The sequence below is a fragment of the Lepisosteus platostomus genome, chromosome 8 (genome assembly GCF_059453375.1).
Source record: "Lepisosteus platostomus isolate fLepPlt1 chromosome 8, fLepPlt1.hap1, whole genome shotgun sequence".
NCBI classification, from domain to species: Eukaryota; Metazoa; Chordata; class Actinopteri; order Semionotiformes; family Lepisosteidae; genus Lepisosteus; species Lepisosteus platostomus.
In genome coordinates, this window is record NC_142618.1 from 8,491,643 (window position 1) to 8,504,017 (window position 12,375).

At 37.0% G+C, this 12,375-nt stretch overlaps 1 protein-coding gene across 3 annotated transcripts in view; it reads right to left on the reverse strand.

The window, feature by feature from the left end:
- Nucleotides 1–12,375, reverse strand: part of prex2 (phosphatidylinositol-3,4,5-trisphosphate-dependent Rac exchange factor 2) — a 152,768-nt gene that overhangs the window by 85,933 nt on the left and 54,460 nt on the right. For all 3 annotated transcript variants that reach the window (XR_015940745.1, XM_088642288.1, XM_088642289.1), the window contains 5 exons: nt 11,611–11,760; nt 8,370–8,514; nt 4,185–4,285; nt 2,846–2,949; nt 2,597–2,646 (listed from right to left, as the gene is read on the reverse strand). Coding sequence is in view for 2 of the 3 variants with exons in the window: in XM_088642288.1 (XP_088498414.1) it covers nt 2,597–2,646; nt 2,846–2,949; nt 4,185–4,285; nt 8,370–8,514; nt 11,611–11,760 (550 nt within the window). In the remaining variant the exon portion in view is untranslated. The remainder of the gene's footprint in view (nt 1–2,596; nt 2,647–2,845; nt 2,950–4,184; nt 4,286–8,369; nt 8,515–11,610; nt 11,761–12,375) is intronic.

Consider the following 12,375-nt stretch of genomic DNA (forward strand, 5'->3'; position numbering starts at 1 on the left):
ATGTCCCATTTTAATTAGAATATACCATTTCATGATAATAATGGAGTTGGACCACACAAACAATGTGCTATGAGCATTTGTGCAGCTCGTATCTCGAGATGAACTGTACAGGAGTGCTGTGGTATTGAGGTTTAAGGGCCAAGGGCAAGCCAAGCTCCAGATGCAGGCTCACAGAGGACCCTCCCTCTGGAGTTTTCAAAGAAGGCTGATTAAAAATGTATGAACAATGCCTGTGGACAGGCTGTCTTGAATCTAGTTGTGCAACTCACAATTGTATAGGAAGGAACCTATTTCATCCAGTTCTAATGTGAGCTGAGTTCTTTTTCAGATTATGTTAATAAAATCGGTGAAATTCATGTCAGGTAAATGTTCAGGAAGGCACAGAGGACTTACCACTGACACACTACAAGCAATACATTCAGCTTGCAGGACTTTTCTGGGACATAATGCAACAGCACAAAGCCCTGGCAGAAAATTCATGATCCTGGTGTACTGAGCTGTTTGTTGCCATCATGCTTAATCTATTTACATTAAAATCAATCAGAACTCTCTCTAATTGCGCATCTTTAATTTATCATGGCTGGAATACCTTGGCAGATTAAGGATAAAAACTCACAAAATCAAGCTGGAGATGAGCCATAAAATCACAAATAGAACATTACGGATGTTAGCCTTGTAACCCAGCAGAGCTGTGCGGTTCTGTGTGTAACTGAACTGCTCACTGTGAGGGCTTTTTACAGCCAGTGCCAGAGTCCAGGAATTTACTATGAAATGAGCAGTCATTTTCCCATGAACACCGAATCTCCTGAGGGAGAATAACTAAGACTACAGTACTAGAAGGCCAGTTTATCCAGAGCCTCTACTTTGACATTACTTTCTCCACTTTCTACTTTTACACAAACAATCCATAGCACATGTTTTGAACAAAGGTCTCGCATTTTAAGTTCATCACTAAAATTAAAATAAACACTGTCATTAAACATCTTCCAAAACTAAAATAAGCAAATGTTTAAACATAATGTACTGCATGACTGAATTAAGCCACATATGGAGAAAACCTGCGCTTTGTTTTAATTACCTATTTATTTCCTATTAACGTCTTTTCATTTAAACAAACACTTATAATAATTACCATGGGAATATGATATGAGATTTAGATGCCTGCCTAAGTTAGTGCCTTAATTTGCACATGCCTGAAATGACCTGAACACTGCTGATTTAAAGTCCTCAAGCAACCACAAAGCTTGGACAGTTATTCGAAAGACGTTTTTTGTTTTTCTGAGAAAGGATTCTTGCTTTGACCACAAATGTAGTCAAATGAAAAACTATAAATAACCCACATTGCACCAGGCTCACCATCTGTGCAGGATTTGTGCTGTGCAATCTTAGACACAGGTGCCCAGAAAAGGATTCTGTAGCATTTCTGTCTTCCCATAGCCCTCAAACTAATAATTTCCCATTTTATTTTTGGAAATAGGCAGCATATGCATTTTTATTTCCTAATTAAGCAGAACCACAAAATATCTGAGTTCTAGACATTGTGCTCAGTACAGCAGCATTCACAGCCATAACCCCTGACTTATATTTCGGTGCCAACATTTGTTATATAATAGGATTTAGTTTCTGCATCTTAACAAAGGAAGACAGCATGACTGTTCAGTAATGTAAAATACGGGCTGTCTAGCCCACTGTTGCGCCGAAGTGCTTGATTTATCTGGTGTCCTTGTAGGGAAACCAACGACCTTTTGCCCCCTTCAAAAGCCCCTCTCTCCTGTACTGCAATCAGGAAATTCCACCCAATTAGGCGGGACTCTGCAGTTTCAATTATGAAAATCTCATTCTTTAAGCAAGAGTCATTGCATCCAACCCATAGCAGTGCACAAACCCATCTCTAAACTTGGGTCTTTCCATCTGTCCAACAGGAAACATTAGCTTGTTGCAGCATGTGGTTACATTTCCTAGTTTACTATTCAAACTTGACTGTCACCACAACACAGTACCTCTTCCATGCTTCAACACTCTGAAGCTGTTATTATACAGTAGGACACAGAAAGTCTTACTACCCTTTAAGGCTATTATTGAACTTTGACACATATGATCTCTTTCCTACTGTATGCCTGTGACGCGGCCAGTGCACTTTAATGGAAATCCATGGAAGAGCATAATTACTGTAGCCAATTCATTGCTACGCTGAGGTGAATGCAGACCTGTTTTGTCCAGTGCTGTATGTTTCTGTGATTCAGGATTGCAGGATCGTGTGTGCTGGTTATTGTTGAGGTTTCTAGGTTGAGCTTTTTTTTCACCTACAAATGATACTGTATTTCATGAATACATTAGTCAAGTGGAACAGAGTGAGAGGACAAAAAGGAGGCTTTCTCACCAGTCCAACAGGCCAACTCTCCACTTTTTCCATTTTAAGTTTGGCCAAGCTCCTTCCTAACAATATTAAAAAGTAGCAGACACTTTAATTTAACCCAGATTTCGTCAATTAAATTAAATGTCACAGTCTTTCACAAATCATTAACGCAACAATGAGGCTTTTCCTATAAAGTGCGGAGTGAAGTTTTACTAAGAGAATAATCCCAATTCCTCTTACCTGATCACTGGTGTGAAGAGACTATGAAGTCTGCAGTAGAGCCTGACACCCTATAAAGCAATATGCAAAAAATAAAACAAGTAATTGTCTGCTACTAACCAAGGTCCTGAATCACAAATAGAACACTTTTCACACGTTATTTCAGAACTGAAGTCTCAAGTTAAAAGACAGAGGAAGAAAATATTTATTCAAATCTCGATATTGGAAAAACAAAATAAGAACAGAAAGATGTGGCTGTAAGTCCATTACCTTGGAGATGACGTCCTGCATGTCACTTCTTGGGTGGTATGTTCCATCATCATATCGGAATCGGTACAATACAGGTTCAGCCTTGAACTGGTGCTTGTCTGTAACTTAAGAGCAGTACAAATCTATGTAAATGCTAAAATTTTCCTTTTCGGTCACAGAATTTTCCATTTACAGAAAAATGCTGATAAGGTGGCTGTACAATCCCCAGCTTTTGACAACTCATTGAAGACATTTTTAAATAAAAAAACCAGGGCTTCAAAATCTTCTTGTTCTTGCTCAGTATAAATGTTTTTCATACCGGTGCATTAATGTTTTTATGAAAAAGGAGATTCATCTTAGTCCTCCATTTAATTATTCTTAATGATAGTAAAGTAAAATGTGAATCAATTTTTTTCTAAATGTTGACGATTATCTAGTATTATCAAACATAAATTAACACAAATAAGTTAATAATATTGCCTAAATAGAATGCAATCTGTTACGTAATGTTCTTCTTATGTCAAAAGATATAAGAATAAACATTAGGATCTTACAGACTACAACCAAAGAAATGGTCAGTAGGAAATAATTGTTCTAACATGAGCCTAAATTAGGAATGACTCAGCCAAAATCCCCTCTCTATTGTAACATTATTTATATTGTTTGTTGTGTTCACTTTAAGTTTGTTACAAATTGCAATTTTAGTTTTAGTTTAATCGATTCAATAAGTTTTCAAGTATTGACTGAACTGTGGTAATATTATTACTCTTACCCTTATTGCATTTTTGATGCATATATAATTTGTATATTGGCAATTACCATTGTTTACTGTTTATTATTGTACTATATTACACTTATCTGTATTAAATTCTTCTCCCCTTTGTGACTCACCCTGGAAAAGGGCACCTTCCAAGAAAATAGTATTAAAAAACACTTTATTCTCTAGTTAAAAAAATGCTTTCTTGAAGTATACTGGTCATTTTCACTTCATTTTAACAAATTAAGCATTGTCAACAGGCTACATGAACATATTAGCTTATTGCTGCTAATAAAAGATATTATTTTGGACTAAACAACAGCTTTAAAAGGCCCACTGTTCAGGCTATGCTTTCCACATACTTACACATTCCTAACACAGTACAGTAGCTTAAGAATGCACGTGTCTCTCCAGCAGGTTATTACTAAAATTTACTTAAATCAGCAAACAGTGTAAAGACCCAAGACTCGAGTTGGAAAAATCTCTGAATTAACAGTGATACACAATAGCTTCCCACCATAAAACAGCAGTAGTGTTCCCTTCAGCATGGAGTTGCCGATGCAGGAACTCCATAAACAAGTCCATTTCCTACTGGGAATTTACCATGATGGATGATGCCATTTTCCAACAGTGCCTGTCCGAGATGAACCCCTTCCTCTGGATTATCCGTTTCTCCAATCTCCATCAGCCAGGTTACAAACTCACTGCAGGGAGACACATAAATCTATTTCAGAATACCAAATTTGACATTTATATTTAATAAGGGCCAACCTTAAGTTTTAATTAAACTTAAATGTTGCTCTCATATTGTCATACCATACTTGGAATCCTGTACAGCCTATGGAAAGTCTGGGTAAAAAAAGAATATAGCACATTAATCTTCTTATTAATTCTTCAATCGTGTATGCGGCAATACTACACTGTGTAAAAAAGAATAACTGGGGACATTCCAAACACTTTTTATTCAAAACAGGTTTTCATTTTTAAAGATGCTGTTCTTCTCTGGTGCTAAGCAAGTACAGTAAATAAGGCTTTGTACCCCAGGACAACACTCCCATCCTCTCATAATCAGTAACCTGGCTACCTGTGAAGAGTGTGGAATAATGAACCAAATAAAGTCCACCAAAATACTGATCACAAAATACTGATGCATAATTGTTATTTTGTGTGATTTTGTTGGTTGTTTTGTAGCTCTTATAATTCAGTATTCTTATGCATTCAATTTGATTTCACTGGAATCAATCACTGTATGGGCTTCAGTTCTTCTTAAAAGGAGCAATCTGCAAGTCAGAATTCATTCCTTAATTACATTAATTACAGCTTCACTCTCCCTTATGCACACACAAAATTAATGCAGTCCTACAAAGCTAAAAAGGCTAAGCTCTATATCCTATGTTAACATTGTATGGAGAATACTAAATAGATTCCACATCCACAACAAGGTTTGTGATATATAGTATGCCAATTGCTAGATACTTCTTGAGATGAGACTCCATATACATGAATTGAGATGAAGTGATGTAATTTTGCCATATCACCCTAAGTCGCAAACAAAATAACAACATAGTTTGAGTGCAAATCACACAGGGCCTCTAACAAACTTGGGCTATGACATGAAAGCAACCTGTAACAAATTCAAGATGGTCCTTATATGCAACCAACAGCATGGCCCTTTATAAACCAAAATTATATTATGCAGCCAACAGAATAAAATGTCTTCCTTTTTCTGGTCGGAAGTACGCATTATTCCTCCTGAAGCAGCAACACATCAGCATTCTCTTGTAATGCCTTTGTTATTGTTAAACCATATTAAATGAATACACAACATGAAAGCAGGCTTCTTAAGCAATTTTAGAATGCCAGCAGGCACAGATAGAAGCTGTTAAAGTGAAGCCTGCTCTGGAACTACAGGGGAGCTATTACAGAGGTTCTCAGAATGAAACACACTACAGCTGGCAAGACATCATCTTGACTGCATACCAACACAGAGATGACATCAAATCACATTACACAACACAGGTCGGATTTTTACCTTTTATTTACCACTGAAATGATCTTAATCACAGCTCATGCCCAGACCAGGTTCTCTCAGGTGCTAGTTTTTAAGAAGTGTCGAACTCTAGGAGGCTGTGGCAGTCAAAACACTCCCTTAGTTCTCTGATACTTCCCATGTACATGTTGCCAGTACATCAGATACTCTCTTTCAGTATTCATCGGAATTTACTATCAAGCACTTCAAAGTATGAGAAACTGTTAAAGACATATTCTTTGTGACTGCTAGCAAGCCAAGCTGAGAAAAGGCAAAACCTGAAAAGCGGAGGCACAAAAGGTTGATTTTAACCCTCAAGGGAGAATGAGATGACACAATTAAACTCATTAGAAGAGAAATGACTATGCAATTGCAATAAATGAAACCAAAAATTCAGTGTTTCCAGGTAAATTGAAACTTCTTGCAAAATAACAATGAAAAAGTCCATATGCTTGATTTAAAACGCAGAAGTACATATTTCAGGGTTCTTTCTGCCAAGGTCTGGAAGCTCTGTCAAGTAAAGCCACATGAAGATCATACAACCTTAAGGCTAAAAACACCCCCACACAACCATTCTAAGTTGAGCTTAATAGCTCTGAGTAATTTATTCTGTTATGACTTTATTTGGAGTGTTGTATTGTCTAGAGAAAAAAAAGCATACTACTATGCAGAATGAGGAATGCATCCGATTTTAAAATCACTTAAGCATTTTCAACAACTATTTTCTACAATGACATACTTCCCTGAGGCCACAGAAGTGCAATTTTGAAAAAAAAAATAGCCAGTTGGAAACACAGGGGATTTTTGGTTGGGGATACTTTATTGTTGTGTTCTGTTTCGGGAAACTATTAAATTAATGCAAAATGGTTCACAACAAGATTTGTATTTACACAAGACAGTTTAAGTACTAGAAGAAGTAAATTACTTTTGTAAGAGGAACAGCTGTGGAGGCTCTTGATAAAGCAGAGCCAGGAGGAAAGGAGGGCATGAGAGGAAACTGGTGAGGCTCAATCACCAAACTGCAAACAGTCTTTAGCTGCTGGAACACACCGTGAACCCGAAGAGCAATGTGTTTCAACAATTAATCTACTTTACACTCGTTCTTCTGGCAAATTAATTTTCTACATACAATTATCCCATTGCTTACTAGGAAACTCCTAATTAACATCTAATTTTGAACTCATAGAAGAGACACCGGGATCCACATTTTCCTTAAATTCAGCACAATGGACCAGAAGAGCAGTTCAACAATTAATCCACCTACCTCCATTCTTCTGGTTAATTACTTGTAAACATACATTTAAATTGCTTGCCAGGAAATGTCTTATTAACATCTAATTTAGAATTTAGCCATATAGAAGGGACATAATTTTACCAATGACAAACAAACAGGAACGGGACCTTTGTTATACTTGACTTACTAGCAAGTGCCTCAGTTCTACTTAAAATGATTAAATGACTACTGTACATTTATTGTGATGAGACTTAAGCAACATCATTTTTAAAACAAAACTGAATCTTTACCATTCTGCACTATTTAATAATGTTAAAAAGCTGTTATAAGTTACAAAATCTATCACCACATACCCGGCACTTTTCCGAAACGTCCAAATGGACAAAGGGAAAACACATGAAAAACTACATACTGTAAATATCACCTAAATATCGCCGTTTTTGCAAGACTTCATGCAGTTTAAAATATCCAATCCTTCAAGAATATAATATATTTGCCACTGTGTTTCCTGCTAACATTTCTCAACAAAAGGATGTGAGGTTTTGGAACCAGCATAGCACCCAAGTTCAAAAGTCTTCAGAGAATACAAGCATGATTTATCACAGTGCTCAATAAGTGTGGTGCATAAACTTGATTCAATAAGAATCAGTCTAGGTATTCCCCTAAGGAAAAGAAATACATTTTTAATTACTTAAAACTGTGGGATGTGAAAACCACTCGTGAACGTGATCTCTCACATCTTACATTAATCTAACAATCTGGGCTGGAATCTCTGTTCACCCCATTAAAAAAAAACCCTGAACCTCCAACCACCCCTTTTCTATCCACTTCATCCAATTCAGGGTTGTGAAGGAGCCTATTCCAGCAAGCAACAGGCCTAAAGTGGGATACACCCTGGACGGATTGCCATTGCAGGGCAGACACACACACAAACTCTTGCACCTGGGCCAGCTGGAGGAAATCAGAGCATCTGCAGGAAACCCATGCAAACACAGGGAGAAGATACAAATCCCAGCAGAGAGCACCACAGCTCCAGAACTGAACCCAGGGCCCCAGAACTGCGAGGCAGTAATGTTAACCACACCACCACAGTACCGCCAGCAAGGGGTTACTTTTTTTTTTAAACAAGAATACTTCTTTCCAAACAGAAACCAAGTGAAATTATGTTAGAAACACAAAACATGAAGTACAGAAAATTCAGAAATATACACAGTATATATTATCCATAGTGAAAGCACCTTCCCTTTAATGAAGTGAATACATTCCTTTGTTAATCTTGGCATAGACATACCAACTTAACCTCTTTAAAATTCCATCCCACTGCATAAGCTTAACGAAAAAGGTTCATACACCTTATAGTGAAGTAACAACCAACTACTATACTCCAGAAAAAATATCACAACACACAAGGAGAAATGTTTTTTGAGCAACTGAATTATTTTTTTAAATGATTTCATTTCCTGTGTTTTAATACAGAAGTGAGTTTAATGGCTAAGGCCAAAAAAATAGTGTTCCAATAACTCACCTTCCCAGAAAGCACTTAGGAAAGGTGGTAAGTTTGCGCTTCCTGTCTTTGATGAGGTTTCCCTGTTTGCTCATCAGGTTGTAGAGCTTCTCTCCTTTCTCAGACACCATCATCCAGGTATCTTGTTCCATTCCTAATCTGAGGCCTGTCAGGGAATAACAAAGCTGTGAAATGTGGAATTCAGAAAAAAAAAATGTTTTATAACTCTAAGTAACAGATGAGGCAGTTTCTGTCAGAAGTCACCGAAGGCATTTCAACTTGATTTAAAACATACCGCACTCTGTGAAAATGTGTTTTTGGTAATAAACCACAGCTCTTGATGAGACAGCACATTCAAGACGCCTCTGTCCCCATACAGGTGTGGACTCATACCCCATCGCCCCAACCCTAAGACCAGGCCCCCCTCTTATTAACACTAGGGTAACCCCCTCCCCAGTCCGGCAGTGAATTAACAGGAAACTAAACCCACCACACAAGTGGTGGCTGTGTGTTTTTTTTTTACATCAGTGAAGTATTATAAAATTATTTCTAAAGCTGGAAGTAGAAGTCAATCCCTCTCTTCATTTGCTTTCAAACTTTGAAGACAGCAAAAAAATCCCAACTCAAAACTGACAGGAAACTAAAATGAGCTCTAAATACCACAAAGTACATTATGGTTGTGGTATTTCTTTAAATTCATGTAGTTAATCCTGTTAAAAGGTCCACATTGACTTCTAGAACAATTTTACAATATAAATCCTGTTTTGATTTTATTCTGCTGCTGTTATTGGTGAAATAATAATAAAAGTGTTATTTTTATGCATTTTTAACAAAACATCTTAATTGCCTTTTTTGCCTTTGAATAAGCAAGACCTTCAAAGGCTCATCCTTCTCATTCTGCCAAAGGCCTTTACAATACACACAGACAAATGGAATTATCTTCATAAAACAAATCAAATTCCCAGAAAGAGAAACTATTTCTTTTTAAAATTATGAATTGCAAGGTAGATTTCCCTGCTGGGAAACATTACTAAAAGGCATGTTTTAACTAAGAGGTGTACTGTAGACTTCGAAAGGATTATTGTCCACCTCCATAAACAGCCCTAATTTGACAATCCATTTTATTTATACAAACAGAGACTCATTGATTGCAATTTTGTCCTGCTTATTTATAGCTAACCTGGGGTTCCTGAAAATTGTGTTATGTTCAAAAATTTCTGTTTGAATAACAAAGAATTAAGTCGCTCCTAGAATGGTTTGATGTCTTCAAAAAAGCCAAACAATTTTCACAGCCAGAATAATGCAGGAAGAACAGAGCATTTACACATGACTCCTGGCCTGAGATATAATGTATTGAAAACGTCATTGAAAATGTTTTATTTATGCATGTGTATGAATATGTGCATATTTTTTAAAATTTAATTTAATTTAAAATGATTAGTTTTAACAGATGTGTTTGCCCTGTCGCAAGTCCGGTAAACACAGATGATCAGAGTCTCTGGTGGCTTATTTTGGTTAATTTAAGCTTCATAGTAAGGCATCAAAAGACAGAAAATCTAGATAGCCTGAGAGAAAGCACAAATTAAACTAGATGGAAGACAGGAAAACAGAGAAAAGAAGAAGAAACCTCACCATCCATCTCCTCTAAGCTTGTGCTCTGAGAGAGGGAAATTCTGATTTCCTTTTTTATGGAATCCTCAGGCTAAAAATGTTCTCTCCTCATTTGGTGATGCATTTTTAGAATAGGGAAATAGTTTCCCGTTCACTTTTGGACATGTGGTAGGAAGGGAGATTAAGTCCTGAGCTGTATTTTTTTATTTAGAACACTCACTCCTGTCAAGGAGTTGCATAGGATTTTAGGCTACATAGCTTCTGTGTTTTGAGATTTTCTAGAACATAGGCCTTGGAGATGCATTGTTTTGTATTTAGAGTAAACATTTGTATACATTTTTGCTTGATGTGTTATAGTTGTGATGTTTTGTTTATAAATATTTGTCTGTGAATGTTTTACTCTGATATTATTACTCTTTTGTCTTTTGTCTAGAACAGTGCCAGAGAAAAAAAGACCTCACATGCCTCAAATTATACCTACTGTTCAGGTTTATTAATTATTTAATATATTTTCAATTATGTCCCTCCAACCCTAACAATGTATATGCATTAAAGATTTCAAAACCAGTAACACTGGGTGCTTTTAAGTAAAACATTTTTATTATTTCACCACATCTCAAAATTGTCAGAAAGGAAAACAGAGAACATTAACAAGGAAGAATTAAATAAGAAAACCCCAGGCTGGAGTTCTGGGAATAAAGGAATGGCTGTGATGGCTCTTGACCCAGTAGATCCAGGAGGAAAGAAAGAGGAAGCATGAGAGGAGACATGCTGAGAAGCATGAGAGGAGAGGCTCAAATGCTGAACTGATAAAGGGCGCAACTACAAACAGTCCTGAGCTGCTGGAATACACCCTGGACCTGAAAAGCAGTTTTCACCACACTCCGGAGTAATGAACCAGGGAGGCTGCTGTAAGCATGAAGATGGGGTGGAGGGAGGGGGTGAGAAAAGATGCACACGAAGGAATAAGGGAACAGCTGTGGAGGCTCTTGATAAAGTAGAGTCAGGAAGAAAGAAGGGCATGAGAGGAAACTGGTGAGGCTCAAAGCCAAACTGCAAACAGTCCTGAGCTGCTGGAACACACCGTGAACCCAACAATTGTTTCAACAATTAATCCACTTTACACTTATTCTTCTGGTAACCTACATGTCTACATCCACCTATCCTATTGCTTCCGAGAAATTTCCTAATTATCATCTAACTTAAATTTCACAGAAGGGACACCAGGAACCACATTTTCCTTAAATTCAGTACATGTGCCAACGTCAGAAAAAAGAGCAGTAATGGAAAGTTTCTATACTTTTGCAAGCAAGTGTGTGAGTTCTATTTAGAATGATTAGACATCCTCCTAGCAAAACTGAAGAGTCGGATCAACTGGAGGAAGGAATCATCTAATTGTCTACTTCAGAGCCACCTCTAATTATGAAAAGTAGCATATTAGCGATAAAGCTTGATGATTATGAATGGCAGCAACCTTGTTAACATAGTTTGTTCTTTCTTTCTGAGTTGGGGTGTAAGAAGGTGAAAGGAATGTCCTGTACACTATAGTTCATGATGTACACTTCTCCTTCAAGGAATTGTTTTGTGAATGAACTAACGAGTGGGTTTTCAATCACTACACAATGCCTTGCAGAATGCTTCACATACTCACTCTTTCTTCTTTCTCGCTCCTTTAGAATAGCTTCCAGCCACTCCTGCTTCTCTTCTGGTGTCTTTGCCATGCAAACAAACCATTTGTTTTTTGCAGTGTTGTGTATCTTCCAGCCATTGTTCACTATGTTTCCACTGCTGTGGTAATCAGCTACAAAACAAAACAGAATGACACACACACAAAAAAAAATCAGCAGTGAAACAGGAACCAGAGGAAACAAGTGGAAACTACACTGAAGTAGATTTAAAACTCAGAACCTTAGAATTTACTTTTTTATGTAAATTGTTGTAGGAGTCTGGAACACTCTAGCTGCTAAATTGTTGGAGCCGATACCCTGCTTTCTTTCAAAAATGTTTAAATAAGAACCTTGGATCAAATAAGTACTAACAAATGGGCTACATAGGCCAAATGACTTCCTCTCTGTAACCTTTCTAATGTTCTGATGTTCTAAAAGCTATTGTATAGGCTTCTGTGGTACAATGAAAGACTTTGCACTCTTATTAAATGTTGTTTAGTGTTTTAATAACCAGATTCTTTGCCTTCAAGAGAAATATTTTGTGTCATGTGGCACAGCCAACAAGTATGTTACTCTGTTTTTATTCATGTCTATTATGTTATCTGTAGAAGACCACAAAGCAAAACTAAGCAGAGAAAATAGATGAGTGCACGTACCAAGCTTAGAATGCAAGCTCAAGATCACCACATAAAATAAATCACTAAGAGAAACTTTCTAAAGCCAGCCAGGTCAAGTATCATTGCAAGGCA